Source organism: Daphnia pulex, chromosome 8 (assembly GCF_021134715.1).
Source record: "Daphnia pulex isolate KAP4 chromosome 8, ASM2113471v1".
Classification (NCBI taxonomy): domain Eukaryota; kingdom Metazoa; phylum Arthropoda; class Branchiopoda; order Diplostraca; family Daphniidae; genus Daphnia; species Daphnia pulex.
The window spans coordinates 3,005,656-3,032,777 of record NC_060024.1 but is presented as its reverse complement, the minus strand read 5'-3'; the positions used below and the strand labels follow the sequence as shown (position 1 = coordinate 3,032,777).

General features: G+C 38.7%; 3 protein-coding genes and 2 long non-coding RNA genes across 6 annotated transcripts; 3 read left to right on the top strand and 2 right to left on the bottom strand.

Annotated features, from left to right (window-relative positions):
• Window positions 1-286: 286 nt before the first annotated feature.
• Window positions 287-1,828, bottom strand: LOC124200405. The gene is made up of 2 exons (XM_046596629.1): window positions 1,418-1,828; window positions 287-747 (listed from the first exon to the last, which is right to left on the bottom strand). Exons 1-2 carry the CDS (start codon window positions 1,762-1,764, stop codon window positions 501-503), a joined length of 594 nt encoding a protein of 197 aa, XP_046452585.1. The 5' UTR covers window positions 1,765-1,828; the 3' UTR covers window positions 287-500.
• Window positions 1,829-8,115: 6,287 nt separating this feature from the next.
• Window positions 8,116-8,992, top strand: LOC124200488. The gene is made up of 3 exons (XR_006877328.1): window positions 8,116-8,420; window positions 8,481-8,720; window positions 8,781-8,992. It is a non-coding gene; the product is annotated as an uncharacterized LOC124200488 (long non-coding RNA).
• A 7-nt stretch (window positions 8,993-8,999) lies between these two features.
• LOC124200487 lies at window positions 9,000-9,457 on the top strand. The gene is made up of 3 exons (XR_006877327.1): window positions 9,000-9,074; window positions 9,218-9,309; window positions 9,378-9,457. It is a non-coding gene; the product is annotated as an uncharacterized LOC124200487 (long non-coding RNA).
• Window positions 9,458-11,631: 2,174 nt separating this feature from the next.
• On the top strand, window positions 11,632-12,606 carry LOC124200385 (glucoamylase S1-like). Its single transcript, XM_046596603.1, has 2 exons — window positions 11,632-12,073; window positions 12,181-12,606. The coding sequence occupies exons 1-2, from the start codon at window positions 11,724-11,726 to the stop codon at window positions 12,410-12,412; spliced, it is 582 nt and encodes a 193-aa protein (XP_046452559.1). The 5' UTR covers window positions 11,632-11,723; the 3' UTR covers window positions 12,413-12,606.
• Window positions 12,607-16,898: 4,292 nt separating this feature from the next.
• Window positions 16,899-18,502, bottom strand: LOC124199763. 2 transcript variants are annotated; one of them, XM_046595698.1, is made up of 4 exons: window positions 18,329-18,502; window positions 18,047-18,264; window positions 17,627-17,912; window positions 16,899-17,560 (listed from the first exon to the last, which is right to left on the bottom strand). In XM_046595698.1, exons 2-4 carry the CDS (start codon window positions 18,188-18,190, stop codon window positions 16,902-16,904), a joined length of 1,089 nt encoding a protein of 362 aa, XP_046451654.1. In that variant the 5' UTR covers window positions 18,191-18,264; window positions 18,329-18,502; the 3' UTR covers window positions 16,899-16,901. The 2 variants fall into 2 exon arrangements, with proteins under 2 accessions (XP_046451654.1, XP_046451653.1); XM_046595697.1 differs by having other exon boundaries at window positions 18,047-18,249.
• Between the last annotated feature and the right edge of the window lie 8,620 nt (window positions 18,503-27,122).

Here is a 27,122-nt window from a genome sequence, read left to right as displayed (position 1 = left end):
GCCCCGGTCTCCCCTACAGTTGTGATTTTTTTAACGAATACATTATCAACCTATTTGTCAAAATTTTGTTTTAAATCTAGCCCCAGTACTTACCTCGCAAATCAGCGATACAGCTACACGGCGGCTTATTGGTATTCAAACATTTTCTAATACTTTTGCTGGTGCCTACTGTCTCTATAGACAGTAAATCTTAGACAGTGGTGTTCCAATACGATCATGTTTCACTTAACTATAGAGGTTAGATGAGTTGTGCAGCTAAATTATGTCGTTAGTTTTACTCGCTCAGTTTTACTGCATAAGTGTGTATTTAAAGTTTTGACATAAGACAAAGAAAATTATTCAAAAACAGCCATGTTAACACGAAATTTTTCTTTTGTTTTTATTATTATTGTTTAGTGATTCGCGGCACTGTTGAAACACCTATTTTTTCATGTGTGGGTGGTCTAATGCCCTCATTCGAGTAAATTTATATAATCTGTAGTGTTTGGGTTGGATAGATCCTATTTACCAGCGTTGGAGCAAGTGGAATAGTTTGTGGTGCTGGCACAAGTAGCCGTCAAAGAACGGGTTGAGAGAGAAGTTGATGTAGTTGTCAATGTTGTCGTGCCATAGGCCAGTTTGAACCGAGGAGCGCCTGCGGGGAATCCCTCTGGTAAACTAAATCCTGATTGAATGGTTAGGGGGATTGAATTTGTTTTTTCAAAAGTAGTTTCGGATTTGGCAGCAGCTTCCGTGAGTTCGACAGATCTTTAAATTTGCAAATATAGAAACACAATTTGTTCATGAACTTGCCAGACATACAGAACAGCAATAATAGGCCGTATATGTTCAAACGTAGGCCTACTACAGTCGTGAACACTTCCTATACCTTGTGCAGAAAAACTCGTTTTTTGTATTACTAAAACTGTTGTTCTGGGTATCAGCCTATGGCAGGGGAAAAACTGTATAATATTTTTTTCTTTTCCACATAGGTAAATATCATTCCTACCGCATAATTTAAATTATTCTATTCCTCTTACTTTATTTGTTTTCTGTGAAGACAAATTTTGATGTACGTAATATCACAAAATGTTAGACAAAACTTTTGGTCTTCTGTAAAATTGCTGGCATATTTGCCACAGTGGTGACATTGACATCAATCACTTTTTATTAAAACATATTTAGAAATTTTATCGATCGAATAATTCAGACAATTATTCGAAAATAACTTTTATCTCACACATTCAGCGTTCGTAAAATAGTTCGGTGCCAGCAATGAACGAGAATATATAATAAATATATCTAACTTCCCTGTCTTTTGATTTTACGCTCGCTATACAACCGACAATTGCAATACATAGTTAAAAGGCGGGTATGTATTTGAGTACCACTGCATGTATATTTTATCCATATTATGCTATGTGAATAAAATACGTACCTTTTAGCTGTATTTTCAGAGAAAGAAATGCTACCGTCCTTCGTTTCGGTATCATCATCATTATAGAAAAGTCCACGGCGTGTACGACCTTGGTTTTCTTCCTCGTCGTACAAGAGACCACGGCGACGACGTCCAGCTGAGCAAGTTGTCAATGTCCCCGCAGACGTGGTGCAAGTAGTAACAGATGTAGTGGTAGCAGTCGATGTGACTGTGGAGAGGATCACTGTGAAAGTACTCAAAAAAATGCGAGCATTATCTTTCGGCTGATTGCTTGTGTCTTCGACTTGCGCTTGAGTGACAGTAAAGGCAGCTAAAAGCAGTATTATACACGCTTTTTCAGAATGCATTGTATATAACAGGGATAAAATACAAACGTTAATGTTCAAATTGGTTGCGATATTGAATGACCACTGAAAATTACTTAGCCGACTATATATACCCATACAGAATGAGGACTAGATGCAATGTGTACTCAAATGGTAAGTAGGAAAGAGTGGTGCAACTGGCTTACTTTTTTTCTTTGAGCTCTAATTCTCTTGTTTTTTAAATTATTAAGTTCAACCAAAACTTTAAAAAAAGAGAATAATTCAGCATTTTACTGGTATTTTTGTCAAAATGATCAAATTATGTCTAGTTTAGGTATTTTAAAATATAAAAGCAAAAAATAAGGGGCAACTGACTCCACATACAGAGTCAGTCGCTCAAACCGGCGAGATCTCTTGTCCCCTGTATTTCTTATGGGAAAAATCGTTGACTGACATTAAGATATAACAATTAAAAAAAAAAAAAAAAAAAAACAATTATGCAACCCACCAACGGAATATCAATAAAGAGGGTTAATGAGAATGGTAGTAGACTAAAAACACAAAAAAGTCGAACACAAATAATTTTACTGCTGTCGTATGCAACTTTATGTACGACAAATAGCCCCGACGTTGTGTGGCCGATGCGCTCCTTACAAAGGGGTGTTAGTATATCATTGAATATCTCTTATTTAAACCATTGTTAGTATGAAGAGGAGATAAAGTAGAATATTTGCCATATTTTTTTATATACTTAAAGTAATTCGGAAAACCGATAATTAATTCGAAAGTCATGGTAGGACGACCCATTTTTAAGACGAATAATTTATTTTATTTTGCATTCCTAAACCGATCGTCGTAATACCATGAAATTTTGTTTTAAGATGCACATTACTAACATCTACATCTCCTGATTTTTTCAATATTTATTGCATTTCTAAACCATCAAGAAATAAATTGAGTCAACTGATCCAAACGCCAGATCGCCCCACTCTCCTCAATGAAGTATATGTTTAGGAAATTTTTATTCAATATTCTAAGAGTGGAGATTGGCTACAGTTTGAAGCTCTTCTAGTGTATCTGCCTATAGCTTTTCATCACATACACCACCGTAGCTAAAAATATTTAAAGATATAAATCGAAAAAATATAAGAATCGTTTATTAATTATATCATAAGACTAGATAAGGTTATATATGATAAGACAATTTTCGTCTCATAATTTTTTTAATTTTTTAGTTAAAATGCTTCGATCAGCTGCAAAAATTGCTATTAGCTAGTGGATTTTTATAGTGGATTTATTTGCTGGGTATTACTCAACTTTTTAGCCTACTTAAAAATAGGCATGTTTCCTACTCTAAGGAATAAGATTTTCTTGTTTTTTCGTAAATTTTGTCTTTTTATCGAATTATTGAGTGTTGAAATCCATGGGATAGGCGAGGTTAAACGTTAAATAATCGCCATGTTTTTTGTTTTTTTTGGTTTGGAGCGGTTTTTTTCAGATTTACGTTGTACGTTATACAATTTTTTTTCTTTTCAGATAAATTTGTTTCATACCAATTGATTCGTCGTACTCAAATCCACAGTAAAGGGAAGGGGGCAAATTGTCAAAATCATTTTTTGGAAATAAATTTTATTTTTTCACTTCATTTACCTGAATTAAAGAATACGTGCGAAACCTGTTACTTGTTTAGTTAAAAGTCTTAAAAATGGGTCGTCCTACCTTGACTTTCGAATCAATTATGGGCTTTCCCAATTACTCTAAATACTGACTTCGACCTGTTGCTTGTTTAGTTTATAGCCAAAAAATTACACTGAGAGAAAAATGGGGTTTGCTAAGTAGAAAATATTTTGTGAATTGGAGATATTTCCAAACGAATGTTTAGGTATAGGAAAACATTTTTATTTAGACGCATGCACAATGAATCTGGCGGGAGAGAAGACAATGTGCATTTTCTTCCCCTTTCTTTTACTTCCGTCGGTAAAAACGAAGAAAATATAAGCTAACCCTCTTTTGGTCACATCAACCTCCCAACATAGTGAAACACCTGTGTTACGGAAATCTGGTTTGTTTGAAATTTAAAAAAAATAGCTATTAGTGCTAGTACAGCGTAGAAATTCCTATATTTGGTCATTCCCGAGGATCTAGCTATGTTTCTATTATGCTAGTATCTTCAGTCTTTACTATATAGCTCAGTCGGTAGAATAGGGAAGATCTCTCAATATGTACTAAATGTAAGTGGGTTCGACTACAGATTAGACTTAAAACAGTAAACATAATTATTGAATATTTCCTTTTGAAAAAAGAAAAAAATGAGAACAAAGCAATCAAATAATGGTTTAGGGGTGGGTTTGGGAGGGATGTTCACCTTCAATTAATGCTAAGAACATTTTTGCCCGTTACCCTATACCTTGAACCACCTCGGATTGGTTTATCCCACGTGGAAATAAATCATTGGAAGTCACAAAAGATCGTAAAAATCATAAAAAAAATCAATGAACATCAATGACTTTGTAAAATCACTGGAATGATTTATTGGTGAACATTTTTTACTTTACTTTAATCTCTGAAATATCACTTGAATCTGATAAAAGTTCAGGGATATTAACTGATAATAATCATGAAAATGAATAGCAATAACTGTTTAAAAATCATTATAAAATCAAAAGAGACTCATTGAACAAAAATTTATTAATCATAGGAATGATTTCTTAGTGATAAATAGATGCTGATTGTTGACTCCTAAAATGCTAGTATTTGACGTTTTTTTTGGTTACATATAACTGTCATTAAAATGAAATGATTACCAGTAAAAAAATACTGATAATTAATACAGCGAATGCTAACTTAATGTTAGATCCAGGAATTGAACCCGGACCTTTGGTATCACTTGTGAAAGTGATCACCACCACAAAAATAAGTCATAACGATCACCTTATCTGTAGACAATGAAATCTATGATGTGGTCTTGTACTAATTTTTAATGATAAGTTTTTGAAGATCAGTGATTTTTGCTGTATTTTCACTTTTTTTTTATTGATCAAACGATTATAGCACGTATAGGATAAAAGATGATTCACACATATACATAATAAATTGTACGAACATTTTATTCTTAATCTCTGTCTATTAAATTTGATAGCACAGATTAATAATATTTTCCATTTTTTTTCAAATAAACACATGTTTATGACATTTTGAACATTACTCAGAAAAAATACAAGTTTTTTCTTTTTCTTGGACATATTCCATCAATTGAAATTTGTTCGTTATACTCATTACGTTGATGCATTCAAGTCAATTACCAAAAAAGGAGAACCATTCCATCAGTTCCATTTCATGATACAAGTTAAACCTTTTTTTCCAATGGAGAAGAGCTTTCCATTCTTCGACAGTAAAACAAGATTCCTTCGGTATTTCCTTCGGTAATTTGTTTTGAACGTTAAAGAGACAGAAAATCAAGGTTTAATAGTAGATTAATACTTACTATAAGTCTATAACGCTTAGAAAATTCTGTTTCCCTTTATTCTCTTTAATTAATTGATTCTTTATAACTAATTGACTAATAATTAGTCAATATTATGAGTGGTGCGACTTAGGTGTAGCGGAGGCTTCGCCCCGCCACCCCACGTCGCACTTCATGTTTAGATTAAGTTATAGCAACATTTATTATTATAGTAACATGGAATTTAAAAAATTATTAGTTACATATAAACTATAAAGAAATGGATGCATATAACCTAAGTTTTTTACAACCGGTTCCAAAATCGATACCGATAGTAGCGCCGCTAGCGATATTACCATAGCTTTACTTCGTCTTTCGTTACAGTGTTTAATGTACACAACATCCGGCCCATGCTTTGCCAATGGTGGTCTAATGGTCAGCTATTCGGGCTACCACTCGTATGGATCACGGTTCGAATTTCGATCGAGTCGCATAAGAAAGATAATATGTAATTTTTGATAAATTAAATTTAAAAAGCTTTTAGAGGTAAATGGAAGTGGAAGATCGGTGGTACTCTTCACGACCGCGAGAAGATCTTGATGACTGTGGAGAGGACAAGGGAAGAAGAGAGAGATGACCCAGAGCTTCAAAATGAGTATAATCTAAAAATTTTAAAATGTTCCTAAACTTCTTGGTTGATGACTAACTGTTAAAAAAGGAGGCATAGAAATTTTACTTGGTAAACAAATTTATTAAAATCAAGACAAAAAACAGTAAAAAAGAGGTAAGAATAAAACAAAAGAGTTACAAAAGTAATAATGGGAAAATACAAAGTAAAAAGAACAATAAAGACGTAATCGAACAAGAACAATATAAACCAAATCAAATCAAATAAGAACAATATCGTCATCTCCATCTTCTTCCCTTGTCCTCTCCACTCTGATAGCAGAGAAGTTGTCTTGCTAGGGAAGAGCCTAACTTTTTTCTCTTTTTGTTTACACTGCTGAGCACTCACTGCACTGCGAGTTGGAAGGTTACGCAATCAAAAGCGAATTCACTGCCTAGGATTCGTCAACCAGCTAGGTAACAAGTACGCAAATTCATTTTTCAAAACAGCAATGAAAACAAATAAAAACCCCAATACACGGTGTATCAAATTTTGACAGAATTATGTACAAAATTTGGTGACAATTGGTCATTCAGGGAAGAAACGTATAAGTAAAAACAAAACGGACATTAAACCCTCTGAATTTCTCTACTAGCTACTACTACCCTACCCCCTATACCCCACACCCTAATATTTTTAAGGACCTTCGTATATAAATATACCTCAGGGATAAAATTTTGACGTCTTGCTTTTTGTTTCTTTATTTTTCACATTAAAATCGACGATGGTTAACACGTTATTCTTAGTACATTTCCTTGTAAGATTTACAAGTTGTTTTGTAAGATTTTTTGCTTATATTGCTGAGTAAAAGAATTTCGTTAGTATTCATCACCATGGTAGTTGCAGCGCCAAGAAGAACAAGATCATTTTTACATTTAACGGCCTTTTTAGTAGGAGTAGGCTGATCAAGCAATTGATGTTGAAGCGGTAAAAATTAATAATTGGTTGATAGGTTCAGATGTTTTTTTGCTAATCCGTTGAGTTGTTGACATTTTATGAACTTTTTGGCAATTTGTAAGTCGATAGCATGGGTCCCATTGATCAATTCTATTATATTGCCGTTGTTGTTTTCAAAACAAACGTTCAAATATCTTCAACAAATTTTTCGAGCTGCTCAATAGCCTGTCCCACTTCACAAAATTAAATTTCTTTTTTGCTTAGAGTTCGGAATATAGAAGGATGTGGTTGTAATAGTGAACAGGAAGAATATCGCTCAATGGCAAGGGGCCATTATAATACAACCAATTTCGCCAGTCCGATCCTTTCGAATAAGAACGTTGTGACAAAGAACAGTAGAGCCAAGTGAGGTTTGAAGGAGGTCTTGTGATAAGAAGCTCGGAATCAATCTGTACGATTTTGGCTGGTTTTCCAATGTACTACTCTTTATTTAAATATTTTGGACAAAACCAGAGTTCGGCAAGCTGCTTCGTTGCTCCTTGATCGACGCAGTGAAGAGAATCCACCACGAAGGCAGAAATTATGTCAAAATGAGGGAGCTTGTTTGATAAGGAGAACGATTTCACAACTAAAACTGGATTTGAAGATAATTTGGCAAACCGAGCATTAATTTTAGTTTCACTTTTCGTCCGTGAAGGAAAACCTAATTTTTTTATGGAAATATGCATTTACTCTGCCCTTTTCTGTTTTAGACATCACGGTTTTTCCAGGATGTAAACACCATGGACAGCCGTAGCGTCCATTAAACTGCATGAAATTTCGAATTGGAGCACGGGCGATGCTGTCAACCGAAAAAATAAGTAGTAACCAATAAGATGAACTGTCGTAGTAAAAAGCCACTGAAATTCACACATGGCAAATATTATGAGTTCATTTACCATTTATCTCATTATAGCATCAATTTTGGCAGGTTTTCCAGGACCAACCCACAAAAACTCAATACAATAAATGTTTTCTTATGTTTTGCGGAAGTTCTGCAATCATGAATTGTCCCGGCCATATAGAGATTTCGAAGAATTAAAAGCGGGTAGGCCTACGCCATCAGTGTTGAAAATAAACGATATGGCATTACCTAACAGTAAGCCCTCTGGTGTTTGTTTGCCATATCACTATAAAATGATTTTCAATTTTCAAATTAAGAAAAAATAAAAAAACTATGTTTAATTTTAAATTTGTAGCTAAAAATATTTTGTAAATTTACCATTTTTACAATGAATGGGAATAATTAGCATCTTCATCCAAATTTACTAAAATTTATGAAGGCTGTTAGCAGAAAGCTTTTATCAGTTTGAATTTTACGTTTCTTTCTGAGGCTGGTGAAGTGGATTTTAAGTGTTTCTGAAGCTGAAAGATGAGTAGAAAAAGTGAAATTAATAAAGAAACGTAGACTGGTGAATTTGCATCAATTCTCTGGAAAACGAAAGGTATATTTTGTCTATAAAATATTTGGTGATTTCAATTTAAAAAAAAAACAGGAACAACAATCTTGTTGGTCAGTGTAACGCATTTCTACTGTCACAAATAACAACCAACTACAAAATGAACAGATCAGTGACAATATCCAAACCAGAATTAGCAATAGGGTGTTGCCAAAGGATTGTTAGTCACATCTGGGATATTCGGTTTCACGCGGTAAGTTTTATTTCTGAATTCAAACCCTATTCTCCTGGAATCAATGTGTGTTTTGTTTAGAGGTTCGAAAGCGGCTCTTGAGAAGAACGCTGACCAAACTATAGAGGATTTTTCACAAATTATAAATTGCAGTGAACACACATTCAGAATCCAGCAGCGATCTAGAGGATGATCAAGAATTAGATGAGGGCGGTAATAAATCCGACACAAATTATAATTCTATTGAAGATTCTAACGCAGAATCCAGTTCTGCTGGAAAAAAAAAAGAATCAGCCAATTGAAATTTCATTTTCTAGCAGGGTAATTAAATTTAGTTGCCGTCTCATGAGATCTATTATTTAATAGTTTTTACCTTTATAGAAACGCCCAGCTGAGCAAGATTGCAGTAAACTTTCAGCAGGAGCTAAAAACAAGTATGTTCAAACCCCCTATTATAGCGCTGTCAATTAGTTGATTTCCATTGCCAGCTTTTTAAATGAATGCTTCTTGATATCACATTTTTTATGTTAAATTTCAGTATCAAGTTGATGAAGTGGACCAATCCAAAACCATAGCCAATTTGACAAGTATTCTGGCTAAAAAGGAGGAAGAAATTGTGAAACAGAGTGAACTAAGCCAACAGTTGAAAGAAAAAAAACCTCTGTCTGCAAGATGGTATTAATCTTCTTTCAATTATTTGTAAATAGCAGGAAAAAAATACTTTATTAAGGGCCATAGAGCAGTTCCTTAATTTTTTTTTAAGACTACCGCTACTGCGTAATACTCCCTTTCCTATGATTTTTATTGCTCATTCACAGGATTGCCCCAGATTATTTCCAAGTTCGCGAAATCTTACAAATCTGAACAAGCACCTGAAAGATGGGTAAAAGAGGAAGTTCAGAATGCTTTGGTATGCAATTTATTTATTTTTCATGGATATTTTTTTCAAGTGTGTAATGTGTAATCTAATCTCTTTAGTCGAAGGTAGAACTGAGCCCAAGAAGAGTAAAACAACTAAGAGAGAAAAAAAGTCTTCTCTCTTGGCTGGTACAAGCCTGGAATTTTGTTTCAATGAAGATATGCTCTCCAGTTCAGTTGTTGTTGGAGGAATCAGCTGAAAGATGCTGAGGACCCCAAACTGGACTCTGATGTCTTAGAAGATATATGTGGTATTTTTTACTTTTTTTGTTATAAATAATTATTTTTTCTAATCTATTTTTTCACGCTCTGCTAGATAATTTAGATTTGGGAATAGCACGCTTCCCTGGTGCAGAGTGAACATCTATTATGAGCACATTTACTCTAACAACAAGAGACGTGAATAATTCAAAGGAAAAGTAAATCATGAGGTGTGTACTATGTATGCCATGTATGCTATGTATGATGTGTATACTGCATACTGCGAAATAAAGTCAATCGAAATGGCTATAATATCTGTCGATAACACGGAATAAGTATTAAGAAATCACCGAACCGTCTTAGTATAATCAGCGAAAAATCCATAGGGATACTGGATAGCCATTGAGATATGACAGATGTATTAATGAAAGGTCAAGGTATAAGCTCCCAAATCTCGGAATAGTCATGGACATGTCATCAATGAAACGTAGTGAAGATAATAAGTGTATAATCACAAAATAATAGTTGAGAAACCACGGGTAATCACCAAAACGTTATGCTATAATCATAAATAATCATTAAAAATACAACGACAAATGATAGAATATTGATTGAGAAATCACAAGTTGATCAATGAAAACAATTTCCTTGTCATTCAGATTTCGTCAGAAATCGATAAATAAATCATTTGAAAATCAATAGATTGCTAAAAATTCAAGCGGTTGTTAAGTTAACTTCAATAATAAATAACTATATAGGTCAGTGATTAATTTGTGCTTAGTCAGTAATAAATATGTCAAAATTTTGATGGCGAAATCATTGGAAAATTAATCAAGGTAATATCCTTGAAATTATCATTGATTAGTCAAAGAGGTGTTTTCATACAGGACAAAAGCATTTCTGTTTAATACGATCTCATATGCGGTGATCACATGAGAAAATGTGAGAATTTTATACTCAAACGATAATCACGTGAGATTTTATGAAGTCAAATGCTTCATTTCCCGTTGGTTGGTCATCATTCGTTATACGTATATTGAAATGCACATGAACTAAATGGTAACAGCTACTACGTTTGGAAAAATTTAGTAAACTGCAATACAATTAAGCGATTTTTTTAAATATTTGTATTATTCCTACCAAACGATCGTCTTTTTCACGCAACGCAACAAATAATTTTTTAAGTATATTACTCTTCGAAGAAGCATGAACTTTTTTTTCACTGTGATTATAATGCTGATCAACCTACTTGTTAAGTTATATTTATGTACTTGAACAGGGAAGAGCTTTAAAAAAAGTTCAAAACTTTTTCAACTCACCAACAATAAGCGTCATTATGTCTTAAATATCACACTTTGTTTAGGGAAAAGCCAATTCAAATGAGTACCATTATTAAGTGGTGGAAACAAAAACGTAATTGTCTAGAATATGCACAAATTTATAGTTGTTTTATATTGTTCACTTAACACAACTAATACATGGGTCTTATAATTCTATCAAATAAACTAAAAATATACTACTAGAACTCCGCCGTCACTGGGATATCCTCGAGATGTCCTACACATTCCACTTGGATATCCTTTACGATGTATAATATGGATATCACAGGGACTTCCTAATCTCCACTATTTTTTTAAGTCCTTTCATTGATACCCATCAGATGAGATTTCTCAGACGAAAAATGTATGTCCAAGTGAAAAATTCAGATTTATGTTAAAATTTACGAAATAATTTTTAAGACTATGATTTTTAAGGAGAAATCACATGTCGGTCTATTCGATATACGTTCGTCGTTTTTATTGTTTCACAGTCTGATATCTCTAAGATCAAGTGTGCTAGTAGGGTATCTTCTAAGTAGATTTAATACTTCTATTTATTTAAAATAAATAGTTCAAAGTGGACCTTGACAATTTTAAGTTATTATGTAAGTTGAACCAATCCTCTAATTTGGTTCTGGCTGCTGTTTTGCTGATTAAATACCATTTTTGACATCCACATATACAACGAATAGTAAAATTATGGGCGGTCTATAGTTCATACTTCAAACCCCTTTATTACGATTTTGCCTTAAGTCAAGATTAGTTTACATATATAAATAGTCATACGGTTTCAACCAATGTCATACATATTCGATACAAAGGAGTTTAAAGTGTTCTCCCGAATCCACATTATTTCATATTAAAAAACTTAAAAAAATATCGAAAAATGCGCTTTGAAGTTACCTGTCTACTCATCTTCGCCATTTTTTGCGGTTATTCTTCTTCAACGGAAACACCTAAAACCGACCAAGAGCGATTCTTGCTTACCACTGCTTCCATAACGTTTACCACTTTCACCCTAATTAAAAAAACCACTACCACCACTTCAACTTTTACTTCCGTAACAACTTGTACCACCTCAACGTCAACTCTAACGACGTGCACCATTGGACGCCGGCGTCGTGGACTCTTTTACGACGATGCTACATCCCAGGGCCGCAGTCGCAGAGGGCTCTTCTATAACGACGATGAAGTCCAGAACAAGGAAGGTGGCACCTTTCTTCCCGTTGAAACAAAGTAAGAAGTTATCCAAACGAAACTCAATTAAAATTAAACAAATTTTCTACCTTACAACAACATAAAAGATCGCATAAGTAAAATGAATAATTTACTACAAATTTAAGGTCAAGTGAGCCATCTTTAGAAGTAGCCAATACATCTATTGACGAATCGTCTCTAATTCCTTTGGAAATTGAATCTGGTTTCGTGGTGCCCGAAGGAAGTCCGAATCGATTTTTGTTGGCTTTCGGTACGTCAACTGTTACCAGTGTAGTCATCACTACATCAACGAGCAGCCTGACGGCTATTTGCAGTAGCACCACTGGCTTTCCTTTATGTGGGAATGCTGGAAAATAAACTGCAGCTATCGTGTATTCATTTAATGACAAATGAAGTTAAATCAATTTTATTCCGGCAGACTTTATACCCAATTTATCCACATCAACACAATTTGGAAATTGAAATTTTTCAAAATTTTCTGTATGAAACCACATAAGATTTGTGTACAATGTCACAGTTTAAAAATTTTCAGAATAAACGATTAATTAGCAGTCGTGTGCTTACTAACAACTCGAAGAAAATCATGTTTCATGTGATTTCATTTGAATTTAAAAAAATGTATTGTATCACACAATTGTGTTATTCCATAGAGGATGAAACCTAAAATGTTTCGATAGTATGACAAAACAAAAATGTTTTTTAATTAACTACCCAAGGTGGTTCAAGGTATAGGGTGATGGGAAGAAAAGTTCTTATCACTAACTGAAGGTGAACATCCATCTAAACCCACCGCTCAACCATAATTCGATTTCTTTGTTCACTATTTTTCCTTTTTCAAAATATTTTTAATACAGTGTAATGTTTTATTGCTATTAGTCTGCACCTGGAATCGAACCAACTTGACTTTTCAACTTTGTAACAAACTGAAATCTCGAAATTTTACTATGCTACAAACTAAGCTATTTAGAAACGTAACAGGATGCTCGAGATTCACCGAATACAGGTTTTTAAATTTTTTACAAACGAGGGCGATATAATCCACCCAGGCACAAACGCTGCTTTTCGATCGTGATGTCTAGGACATGGAAAGTAATACTTCTTGGAAACAAGCCCGATTACCGTAACACAGGTGTTAGACTTATTGCATAATTGATTTTGCTTATCATACTGCACCATCATACATCTTACAAAAGAAAAAATTTTCTAAGACTAGTTGCAGCTTTCCCCCCATTCTACTATATCACATATTTATGGAGACGTAATACCATCTAAAGTACCTAAACGTTTGGGAACGCGCGAGAGAACCTTATGGAGAAAGGCGTTTTTCCCTGCGTTCCCAAAAATACAGTTTTAATCGGAATGCGGCGAATTGTGTTTTTGTTGGAAGTTATACTGATTAGAATTGATTTTAACACACAAGATTTCCTTTTATTCTGTTTGAATGTCTTTCTTTTACCTTCTATACAGTTGAAATTGTGAAACACAAGAGAGCGATATTTCAGAGAGACACTTTTCAAGAGAAGAGAGGGGAGTAGAGCGTTGACAACTGGCGGTGACAGCAGACAGTTTTTCTTTAATCGGTTTATGCAACCAACTTTGGTTCAGCAACGCTGACGCGCAATTTTTGCACCAACACTCCCACTCAAAAATTAAAGAGGAAACATGAGGTAAATACGATATTCAAGGCAGCAATTATGCCCCTTTAACTTCTTTAGCGGGTGGGCTGTTACTCTGGAAGAGGTCGAACCCGGATGAGTTCACGAAATCTTTTGAAGTCGGTTGACGGAAGAGGTTTAGTGAGGATGTCGGCCAGGTTGTCCTTCGTATCCACCCGTTCAGCTTTGATCTGGTGTGCCTCTACATAGTCACGGACGATGTGGTATGCAACGTTGATGTGTTTCGTTCTTGATCGAAACACAGGATTGCTGGCTAGCTGTATCGCGGCGTTGTTGTCGCAGAAGAGGGTAACGGCTCGTTTACTCTCAACACCTAGCTCCTGTAGGAGCCACATAAAGAAGGCCGCTTCTCTTTACCCGTCGCTCAGTGCTTGATATTCGGCTTGAGTGGTGGAGGATGCGGTCGACGGTTGTCTCCTGCTACACCAGCTGACTGGACCATTATTAAAGAAGAGAATGTATCCTGTTGTAGAGCGATAGTGATCTAGGTCACCTGCGTAATCAGAGTCGGTGTAGCCGACCAGGGCACAGTCACTACTCCCACTACTTCCATTAAAGCATATGCCGTACTGGGTGGTTCCTTTGAGGTATGCCAGGATATGTTTGACCGCTTCCCAGTGTTGGGGTCCAGGATTGTGGCAGTAGCGCGAGACTTGGTTCACGGCAAACGCAATATCTGGCCGCGTAGCGTGTGTAAGATAGTTCAGGCAGCCCACTGCTTGTTGATATGGCACCGTTTCCATCGCAGCCTTTTCTGTTCTCGTTGAGGGGCACATTTCTTTCGATAAACGTACGTGGGGATTCGCTGGCATCGACTTAGGGTTGCAGTCTGACATGTTGAATCTGGATAGAATTTTTTCGATGAATCCAACTTGATTGACAAACAGCTTTTTTTCCTCCCTAATCCTTTCAATCTCGAGTCCAACGAAGCGGTCTGTTGGCAGTGTCCTCATTTCGAAATTTTCGCCAAGGAAGGCCAAGACTTCAGCGATTGCTGTCTTGCTATTGCTGCACACGAGGCCGTCGTCGACCCAGATCACGATGACCAAAATCTCCTCCTCTCGGCGACGGTGGTAGACACAGGGGTCGTGTTGGCTTCGGGTGAAGCCGAATTTGAGAAGGAAGTCGTTGAATTTACAGTTCCACACCCGTGGGGACTGTTTCAGGCCGTAGATGCATTTTACTAGCCTGCCAACTAGATGCTCCTTGCCTGGTACGATGAACCCTTCCGGCTGCTGGATGTAAATTTCTTCTTCGACTAGGCCGTAGAGAAAGGCCGTTTTGATGTCCAACTGGGCCATGTCTAGATTCAGAGCTGCGCACATTGATAATATACCACGTAAGGGGCCGTAACCAATCACTGGGGAGTAGGTTTCAGTGAAGTCAATACCTTCGATTTGGGCGTACCCTTTGGCGACCAGACGTGACTTATAGCGGGCAGGTGTGCTCAGGTGGCCTGGCTTTACTTTGTAGATCCAGCGACATCCGATGGCCTTGCGTCCGGGAGGTAACGGTACGAGAATCCATGTGCCGTTCTGAATGTGTGAGTCGTATTCGTCTTGAACGGAGGGCTGCCAGAGGTGCGCTTCCTCACAGCTCATAGCCTCCTGGTACGTGCGAGGCTCGAATGGCTCGGAGTTATGGACGTCGATCGACTGCATGCTCTTGATCACTTTGGGTTTACGATCACGTAGCGGATACCGTCGATTGGCGCAGACAGGAATTTCTTCGTGACTGGTTGCGTCGTTGACTTCCTTATCGGAAACCAGTTCGTCTCTTGGGTGGTCAGCATTTCCGTCTCGTTCAGATTGAGCATCATTCGCCTTCGTTTGGGTCGATGGGACGACGGAGGCTTCTTCGTTATCTTCTGACGGTGTGTCTTTCTCGTCAGAGGGTTGGTTTGCATCATCTGGTTGCTGTTTGGTTGCAAATGGGAACTTTGGAGGAGTGGCGTGGTTTTGTTGCTTCGTGCTTGGAACGTTTCCTTCGTCAAATGTGACGTCGACGCTAACTTTGATTTTAAAGGTTTCTAAAATCAAGACACGGAATCCAGTGGAAGTGTCATCATATCCCAGGAACATTCCCTTTTCGCCTTTCTTGTCCCATTTGCGCCGTGTTTTATCTGGAATATGAACATAGCAGATACAGCCAAACGGACGTAGATGAGAAATATTTGGTTTATTACCGTGATATTTTTCATAAGGTGTGACCATCCTGGTGCGGGACAGCGTACGATTAAGAGTGTACACGGAGTACGCAATTGCTTCGGCCCAGAGCCGTAGTAACACTTGCAGAGAGACAGGGTGTCTCTTCCCGTACAGGGCGCTTCGTGCTGATTCTACGATTGTCCGGTTGTCTCTCTCCGAGGTTCCATTTTGCTGGGGGGAGTAGGCAACGGTGTATTGTCGAATGATGCCTGCTTCTTCAGCCCAGGTCCAGGCGATGCCTTTGAACTCGGTGCCATTATCTGTTCGAAGCGATTTGATTAGTTTACCAGTTTCGTTTTGAAAACGAGAAACAAAGCATTTGAATTTACCGGCAACTTCTGATTTGTTTTTGAGGAAGTAGACTTGTCGATGGCCGCTACATTTATCTTTGAATGCAACATAATAGTTGGCACCACCAAGGGACGACTCTTGCATGGGACCGCCGACGTCTGCTACGATCACTTGTCCTACTTCAATTGGTTTTTCAGAACGGGAGTGAAATGGGCAGCGGCTGAATTTTCCATAGATGCATCCCTCGCACACCTGAGGTACGTCGTGGTTTGTGATAACGAGTCCGTCCACTGCGTTGGTTGACGCCATGCGTTGAATTGTTTTGCAGTTGACGTTACCGAGACGAAAATGCCAGTTGATTAAGGAGGTAGCTGATTGTCTTGCGACACAGGCTTGCTCTTCTTGGATTGACTGAATGATTGCTTTGATGTTAAGTTTATAGAGAGTTCTGCCTGCTCTACGGCCAGTTACTTCAACAACGTCGTTTTTTATAAATGAAACCTCTTCACCAAAGAATGTAACTTGTGTACCGAGAGCAGTGACAGCGCCAATCGAGATCAGATTGATCCCGCCGTCTGGAACATACAGTACTCTTTTGAGTAGGCCATTCCGTGTCTTTCCATTAACTGTTGATTCAAATAAGACATCGCCGTAGGCGTGGACGTTAGCAGTTTACTGATGAATGCCTTGTATGACCCAGCTGCCTACTGGAACAGTGACGATGTTTTGAAGAATATTCTTCTGATTTGTAAGATGGGCCGTGGCTCCAGAGTCAGCGAACCAATCGGTTAAATCAAGACGGGCTAGGGGACTGAAGGCGGCTGGTAAACCAAAGTCCACGGTGGGTGAGTTGATAAAGGCGGGGTTAGCTGAGTCTCGTTTAGCTGCTTGAGTCCGTTTTCTACATTCTGAGGTTGGATGTGCTGCGGTAGTGCCCATGGGTGTACAGAAGTCACATGGTGGACCAGTGTACCTGGCTCTTTTGGCAGGTGGGCCGTCTTGAAATCTGACACCGCCCGAATGGCCTCCTCTACCACCGTATCCTCCTCTGCTGCCACCTCGATACCCTTTGCTAGCCGCAAAGTATCCAAGATCTTGAGGCTGAAACATTTCGTTTTTACTCTCTTCGTTCAGAATCTTTGCTGTCAGCAATGCAATCGTCTGTTCTTGTTCTGGAAGAGCCTCCCATGTTGCAATGAATCCACGCAGGTGAGGTGGAAGAGTGTAGATAATCTTGGTGCAGATTTGCAAAAGAGTTGGGGCTTCACCCATGTTTTTGAGTTGTTCGACAAGGTTCTCAATGGCCGAGATGTGGGACATGGCGTCATGGCCTGGACAAAGAGAGGGGCACAAATTAAAAAATATGGTTTGCTGTATGAACAGACTGAGTAAATTACCTTGTTGGTAGTCGTAGTTAAGGAATTTTCGTTGAATTACGTATCTGTTGTTGTCTGCACATTTGTTGTGTTGTGACGAGAGTCTTGTCCATATTTGGAAAGCTGTCTTGCATCCGACCAACGTATTCTGCAGTTTTTCCTCAATTGTTGAGAGTAAGATTCGACGTGCTGTACAATCTTTCGTTTTCCAATCCTTAATTGCATCTGCATTTAGGACTGGTCCCAGCATGACTGGGGCTCCATCGATCACAGCTTGTCCTTCAGCAGGTTCATGGACAGCTCGCATCTGTAGTGTTTTGTACATGAGTTAACGAGATAAAAAAGGATTTAGTCTTAGTTAGACATCTTGAGTTAAAGTAGGTGGAGCGGGTCCAGACAAACTTGTGATTAACTATGAAAGAGGGGCTTTTGAATATATACCTCAGGTGGCATGAGGCAGGTGCCATCGGTCACACTCTGAACATCATGTTCTTCTAGTGCAACGTCCAGGCCCAACTTCCAGAGTGGTAAGTTGCTACCATCAAATTTGACCACATGGCTTAAACTTCTGTTTGAGCACGCCATTTTCTCCTTTTTTTTTCTTTCTATTCAGTAATATCAGCTTGCACAACTGGGCCCATAACCTGTTGGAAGTTATACTGATTAGAATTGATTTTAACACACAAGATTTCCTTTTATTCTGTTTGAATGTCTTTCTTTTACCTTCTATACAGTTGAAATTGTGAAACACAAGAGAGCGATATTTCAGAGAGACACTTTTCAAGAGAAGAGAGGGGAGTAGAGCGTTGACAACTGGCGGTGACAGCAGACAGTTTTTCTTTAATCGGTTTATGCAACCAACTTTGGTTCAGCAACGCTGACGCGCAATTTTTGCACCAACAGTTTTAGACCTAGCCATTAGGGGTAGGATAAAGTTGATTTTTTAAAGATTTTTTCAATCACAGGAAGAGTAGGTTTTTAATTGAGCCCTGAGTTTGGGAACGCTCAGTAGAGCTATATGAAAATTAGGGTACTAACAAAGGTTACAACTATAGAACGTGTTAATGTAGAACATGGCGGAAAACTTTGAAATTAAAAGCTTCACAAGCTCAAAAACAGTCTTTATTTTCAGATTTTTTGCGACATGTTCATTGTAGTCAATTGTAAATTGAAAACAAATATATTTTTTGCTCGTTCTAGTCCCTATATTTCCTCCCATTTCCACCCCACGTGGCTTTTTCTCTGCTAAACAGAGTAATGGCGCGCTTAAGAGTTGGCGACTTTAAGTAGGTATTGTATAGGTTGGTTATGATTAATCCGACTTGGTATATCTAACGAATGTTAAAAGTATGTTCGACTCAGATTACTTTATTCATCCAAGTCTAATCCCGGCCTTTACATAGAAGTCAGATAAAAATCAGGTACCATTTGGGATGGTAATCATTAACCCGACTTGGTACATCTAACGAATGTTAAAAGGATGTTCGACTAGAATAACTTTCTTCTACAGCGATTAACACTTCTTCTAAAAATCTCCCCAATATTGACGTATAATTAATGTACTCTGATTATCCGATCGCCGATGTACTGGATCAGGACGTCCTTATGTTGTTGGGACGGCTCCAGGATGAAGCGTGCCCGTAGGATGAGTACAAATAAATGATCTAACATGACATTCATTCCCTCCCCTATTCCCTGGAGGAGGAAATGATTTGTTTGACGATTCCCCTGTCACTGCGCATTTTATATGCAATGCTAACTCGTTGTTTGATGTGATAGTAGGTTTACAATTATTGCGCTTTGCATTCAGTGATGTTTAATAACAAGTGCTAACAAGTTTAATTGTCCCTCATTTAAAGCAAGTGTTCAAGTGAACCCCATAAATAATATGAAGGTACACTTAAGTCATCATAAGCTATACGGAGAATTGGATATCCCCATTCGATGTTACGAACTTTATTATTGTCAAACCACGGCCCACAATATTTTTAATTTTGGTAGGCATTTTCAATGATTTTAATCGTCTAATTTTCAAACAAAAGAGGGTGATATTGTCTTGTACGATCTTGATAACATTGGCCTTGAAAACGGCGCCGCAAATTTTAGCGTTGAAAGAAACGAGGGTGAAGAGAGTTCAGACAGACGAAAATGTTCAAGGGAGAGACACTAAATCCCTTTTCAGAAACAATGTTTTCACTGAAAAAAAAACAAAAACAAAAACAAACAAAACAATGGAAACAAGAGATTACAAACATGGTTATTGATTCAGAAGGAGGGGGATTTGCCTTTTTATGCAATTATTGACGTTATAAATTATATCAAAGATTTGTTTAATGTTATAGTAGATGAAGCTTGTGAAGCTATATCAACACTTTTAGCTCCGTTTGGTGAAGCTGATGTAGACAAGAAATTGTAGAAAAAATCTTGCTTTCAATAGCTTGAAAACCATTTTGGATAACTTCGGATCTGAATATACCGCATTCTGAAATTATTTGAAAATCACACTCGATTTGTTTCTCTCAAACAAATAGTGATAGGCACTATCATGCGGTTAAATATATTAAGTGTGAAGGGGAATCAGATGTGGCAATTGCTGAAAAACCACGGATTGTGCAATACGTTTCGGTTTCAATTAAGGAAACTTTTTTATCGTTGACCAAGGACGGCAACGGCTTTTCATCAAAATGAGTGCGGCCTACTTTTTAGCTTTGATTCGTTAGTTTCCACTTGTACTACGTGTACTCATGGAAAACTAAGAGGATTGTTTTCCATATATGGATTTACTTCTAATATTACAAGAAATATTTTACCCACTTGTATTTGCGGCTTTCTAAAGTATGGGTAACCATGACCGATAATCAATCAATGCACAATAAAGTAGCAATAGCTCTTAAATAAAATGGTGATATGACAGAGGATTGATCAGGTTGTTATTATGGCCATTTCTTCATTGATTGGTTTCATTTAGCATTAGGCAATAGGATTGCGAGTCAATACTCATAAAAAAGGCGGCCATTGGAGCTACACGTATAGAAACTTGCAGCCACGACTGTATAACGTTACGGAATTTTTTCATCGCCATACGTTTGTAATTTATTAGTTAATGAATTTCGAAAAATAGGGGAAAAATAATTGTTGAGGAAAAATGTAGGGTAAACTGGACAGAGGATGTCCGATACTGGACATGGTTATTCAACTAAAAGTTTCTAGTTATTTATGGTGAAAAAAATTATCTAAATACTTTATCAATAGAACATCTATTGTAGTGAAGATTAAATTTTAAAAAAACAAGTTAACAGGAAGAAAATTAACGAATGAAGTAGAGGGGGAGAGGACTGGACAATTTCAATACCAGATGGGAAAATGGGAGGGGCATATAAGATCGATTCTTTATCGATTGTTAGTAAAAAAAATTATAAAGCAGAACACACTTTTGGACCTCATTCATACACACGATTATCTTGTTCTAGGCAAGGGATGGACAACTGAGGCAGAGGAGCGACTCGAGCCTTTGCCAGGATTCAATTCAGAGCAAAATTATCTTCGCCGTAGTAGCTTGTATAATAAGAAGGCGCGAAAACCAACTTCTGATGCGTCGATGAATACGTGTAGATATTCCATCGGCCTTAAATGTTTTTGAAAACAGCATGGGTTTTTAGTTTTGAGACGAATAAGAGTTCCGACGGCCACGTCTTTCACCCAGCTAGCAGATATTCTCGCAGCGCATCGTCCCAGTGATTTCCGGCGCGCCAAACATCTTAAATGAGAATTTTCACGACCATTATCAACGGAGAAAGATAACCCATTGGTCATACAATAAGGAGATTTCTTGCAATATTTTTCGTTTTGTTTTTATGTCGGTCTTAGTGGAAAACTTGAAAAAAATTTCAGCTTGACAATACCACAGCATTCCGAGCGTACGCTCGATCGGAAGTCTGTTGGCGTCTTAATCCAAAGAGCGAGACAAAACATTTTCATCGACGGTGGCTAGCATGGAACGTGAAGACGACAACCACTGGACCGCAATGAATCCGCCCATTTTAAGTAACGTGGATACGTCCTGGCTGAGTTTGATGGCCTCTTCTTTAGTCTCGGTACAGTCTAAATAATCGCAACATTAATGTTGCTTAGTACCTTGTTTTCCACGTTAGGGTAGAGGTGTCCGAAATCTTCCGCTGTAAGTCGGAGTGCGAAAATATAGGTAGTTGGAGAGGAGACAGCTAAAAAAATGTGGACCGTTGTTTGATAATTTGTCGTTGGGTCTTTACTGCCGGGCATCCTCCATAAGAATTTGAGAAGCGACTGCTGGTGTTTAGGCACATGGACTTGGTGATACATTTTTCGTCGATGCCATCTAAGATTGGGACCGACAGCCAGTGTTTGCTGAATCACGGTGTTTTGTGATTCATTAATCAAAATCATGAATCATTTTTCTTTAGTTTTAGGGAAATCAAAAATCAAATCAAAAATCAAATTTTTTTTTGATTTAATTCATGAATTAAAATCAAAAATTAAATCAAAAATTCTTTTATTATTATCACAAAGAAAAAGCAAAAACTTACATATTGAATATATTTGTCAGTCAAGTTTAAGATTCATTTTTAAAAGAAGAAGAGTTTCAAATCTACTGTCAGTAAGTCGTGTACGTCTACATGATAAAACCAGTGCAGCGACGCTAAAAAGTCGTTCTACTGGTGCACTGGATGGAAGGGTAGTGTTATATTTTAAAAAGAGGGACTTAATATTTGGACATTTGTCAAAGCATTTAAAATCTCGCGATTCATTAGTTAGGAAATGGTTTACTTCGGTTAGGCAAGAATTGTTATTGTTTAAATTCAAAAAGTCGGAAGATTATACTGGGGAAATTAATTTCTGTTGTTTTCCGTCAAGTGTTAAGAAGAATTTTAGTAAAAGTTGATGTAGCTCAACAGAAATTGACAGAACTTTAAGTAAAATTCGATGTAGCTCAACATAAATTGACAGGCAGACTAAAAAAAAAATTCGTCTGATAAAAAAATAAGTTGTCAAATTTACAAAGAAAAAAATTTCTTGATTCGATTTAAAATTTACCGTTTTTGTAATAATTTAAATCACAGATCAAATCAAAATCCCAATTTTGATTTAATTTGAATAATTAAATTAAAAATGATTTAATTTTTGATTTAATTCATGAAAACGATTTAAAATCAAATTTGATTCAGCAAACACTGCCGACAGCATCCAAAAACGCAATATGACTCTCGCCAGGCTAGTTAAAAGATCCGGGCTTTTGAACAGTTGGTGGATCAGGGACGGTCAGCAATGTTGTGCGGAAGGATTAAATACCACGCGAACTTTGCCAGGTTTCACGGGCTTTGAACACCGTGATGCGGCGGGATCCATTCTTGTCCGTTTGGAATTGGAGACGAATCGAGCGTAACGTTTCGCGAAGGCCTGATATTTTTCAAAACATCGTTTCAGCGAATGAAGATGCCAAAGCCCTGATTCTCTATTGTTAGGTGTAACTTAAGGTTTCATTTCACAGCATTATCGCCACCTGTTACCGCTTGCCAGTGTGGCCATTTTTTTGTTTAAGGTGCTGAGATCCTTCTTGATATAGTTGCTCGTCGCCGGTTGTGCAGGAGAATTGACGCCGAAGGATTCCGTTAGACAGAACTGTGTGACGGCATCTTCTAGTTTTTTATATACAGAATGTTTAGGAACACGAAGGATTTTTTAGGGTGACTTGTCATTTGGTTGCAGCATTGAGGTCGGCACTGGACCCGTTAGACACCAACCTAAATGGGTAAGAATTCCGTAAGGAGCTAAAATTCCTTTCGAATGCATTCGGACATCCAACACATCGTGAACTCGCTTGACGTCACGTCCGAGAAGTATGTTTACCTTAGTGGAGTCGATGAAAGGAAGGTCCATGTAGTTTAAATGTTTCCATTGGTGTTTTAGAGCAGACCAATTGATTTTTTTTACTCATTACTTCCAAGTTCGGGTTAGAGTACTCATTTTTACGGTAAAGGCACGCCTCCGATCTCGAGAAAAAAGGTTGAAGTTGACTCCTGTGGTTTTGATTTCGGGATCGAAGCCATGAAATGTTCTGAGTTGAGCAATTTCAGTAGGCTCATCTATTTTTAAATTAGCGGATAGATCTTGAAGTATGAGTAAAGTTTCGCTTTCTGGGTCCAAGGGAGCGAAAGTGTCCAATTTATTTCCCATATGTTTGACCGTCACGGGCACTAATTGCAATAAAGTAGTTATTAGAGCCCCATCTATGAAGTGGCCGTGTGACTACTAATTCCATTTCTTCTTTTTTGGGAAGTGGTTGTTTCTCCGTTTGAAGTTGATTTTTTTCCTTGAGTATTGATTATTAGAAAAAATGCGTTGGCACCATGCATTAATTAAGGTGAAATTCGCAGTCTTTGATTTCACATTTTTCCTTACTCGTATTTGTTCTTTTTCGTGCTCTTTGCTGTGGAATTTAATGAAACAACTCGAACTCTTGTTGAATTGCGCTCTCTCTTACTATCTTTCTACAGATATTAAGCTGGGAATTGGGTGAGAAGATGATTTTCTTTGCAGAGAAGGCAATTTAACTTTTTTGGTTGGATCTCAGCCTGATCTTTTTTTCTTTTAACTTGATTTTTTACTGCCTTGGTCATCATCTCACCTTTTACTACCGAATGAAGCCGATCAGCAAAATAGGTTTAAGTACAGAGGATATTTTTGCTTATCTTTTTTCCCAACCTCCTTTGGACGTCGGCGAGCATCTTCGAGTAAACTAGTTATTGTGTCACGGAATAAATTTCTTTTTCAGAGCCTCCGCTTTTAGGGGAAGCCAAGGACCCATTGATGTTTTTCAAGGCTTTTAATAGTAATTTGTAGTCATTCATATGTAGTTTTGGTAAATTGGTGAGTTGCGGGTGACGCATAATATGGGGGGAAAGTGGGTGTACTTAATTTATAAACGAGGGTGTAGAGACGTGGAGGTAAATTCTACGAAAATGTCAAGTTTGTAGGATTTGTAGATCGTTTTTTTCTCCTGCTCAGGAAAAAGAGAAAAAATGTATCTCTAGCCGTCAAAGCGGATGCCTTGCCCGTACTTATTGCCCGTACTTTACCAGTCCTTTTCCAGTCCAAGGTAAACATTTATCTTTTTTAACCATTTATACAGGCAGCAGCGGAAGTGGAGACAAAACATCGACTGGACTCTCTCTTTGGGCCGATGTTGTGGGGATAAACAGTGTATTACCCTATATCGATCGGAAGGGGACTAGAGCACAACGTGACCAAAAGGCTAGCTAGCCAACAATGACTCCCCTGCTCCCCTGTGCGTCGTCTGCTTGACTCGCCGTCTGCTGAGTCAATACATGCCCTTTCTTTCCGTGTTTGTTTTTGTTTCCGGGCTTTAATTGACGTAGGAAGAGGGTGAGAATGGTGTTGAGGGACAAATAGCATTTGGATACATACGATACTTGGTAGCCTTACAAGATTTGAGGCGGAGGCATGAATAAATAAAAGAGAAGAATGAGAATTCTGGTTTGTTGAGCCGAAGGGGGACATATAGCGGGGGAGATTGAAAAAACCGTGCCTTGACTCGCATGTTCCGGCGCTAGACCGGGTAGTGAAGCGGGGCGTTGTGCGTTCTGGCTTAACGTCGAGTCGCTGGGCCGTAGTTCCTGTGACGACGTTGCCGTCTCTGACGCGCCTCGATGTCCGGATTCAGGGCTGGAGCCTGGGCGATTTGGGCTGGGACATTCGACGGTACCGCGGTTCCCGGCATGACCACCACGTGTTGGCGGAGTAGGCGGCGGTTATGGCGGTATACGCGTCCTGATGCCGTTTTTTCGATGTAGTCTCTGTTGTCGTCTACCTCTACGACGACGGCGGGGGTGTCCTATTGCTTTGTCACGTGATGCTGCACGAGCACATGAGCGACAAGCAGGAATGCAGCTAAATGATGATATGAAGCGATATATCGGGATGTTGTTAGCGCCAATGCGCGATGCATCCGTTGTTCCAGAACTTCGGTCGCTCTCTGCCACTTGGGGGCAAAGGATCGTTGGTGGGCGGAAAAGCTGTCTCGGATGGGCCTATTGAACACTAACTGGGCTGGGGAGGCCCCGTTATAACTCTGGGCGTTCCGAAACATTAAAATGGCCTTTGTTAGCTTGTCTGGATCCGATTGGCCCTCGGTTCTGGAGCAGATGACAAGCTTTTTCATGGATTTGATAGCCGCTTCCGCCCTGCCTTTGGATTGGTGAAAATAGCGGAGGAAGAACAGAACGCCACGCCCCAGTCTCGTATGAAAGATTGGAGTTCGGCTGCTCCAAATGGGCTGTTGTCGGTGTCTTTACTGGGGCTTCCCCGGTGCCCATAAAGAATGCAAGGAAAGCGTTGATAAGACGTCGGGCGGTTGTGTTTTTGTCTGAGAACATGGTGACTGCTGGCCAACCAATGAACTGGTCGACTTTGACCAAAAAAAGGCGGCCGTCCACCTCGCCGAGGTCCGCATGAAGAAATTCGAACGGCCGAGTTGCTGGTTCGTGGTTTTGCAGCAGTTCCATCGGCAATAAAGGAAGTTGGCTGACACATTCGTCGCATGAAGCTGCGGCGTTGGCAATATCGACGTCAATATGGGGCCACTAAAGCGATAGCCTGGCTCGTTGGCGCATCTTTGAGGCGCCCTGGTGCATGCCGACAAGTTTCTGGATCGTTCCTTTAACCATGGATCGTGGAAGGATGATGCGCGTGCCATAAACGAGCAAATCGTTGGTGTCGTCTAGCGCGAGTTGGTGGCGGGCGTCCCAGCACGGGGAAGGGCGAGAGACAGATTGCTATTTTCGTTTGGGAAACCTTCCCGTATGGTGGTGCGCAGCGCCACTAATACTGGATCTGCTGCGGCTGCTAGTTTTACTTTTTGAAGCGTAATGTCGAAGTTTGTGGCGGGGGATTCGGCAATGACCCCAACCATGGTGATCCTGTCCAAGAATGTTTAAGGTCCCTCCCCGAGCTTGTCCGCGGGTGTGCATGGATAAATTGGTGTTCGCGAGAGGGCGTCGGCTTCGATATTGCGGTTTCCCGGCACCCACCGAGCGGTAAAATTGTATCGCGCCATCTGAAGACGCAGACGAAGGAGCCGCGGGTTGTCGAGCTTGTCTAAAGCGTAATCGTTTAAGATAGGCAACAGTGGGCAGTGAGCTGTAACCAAGTGGAAATTGGGGAGTCCTTCTATGAATTGACGGCTTTGTTTCATTCCCCAAGATGCGGCCAGACATTCCAGTTTTTTCATGGCATATCTTGTTTCAGGCGGTCGGAGGAATCTGGAGCCAGCTCGCACGACGTGCCACGTTCCGGACTCGTTTTGTTGCTTTAAGAAAAACCCAAGGCCGTTTAACAGTGATTCGTCGACTGCTAAAGATGTTGGATGGCCCGGGTCGTAAAAGGCGAGATCTGGAACGATGGCTAGTTTACTGCGGGCGGCGCGGAATGCTTCTTTATGATCGTCATACAACTCTTAGACGAC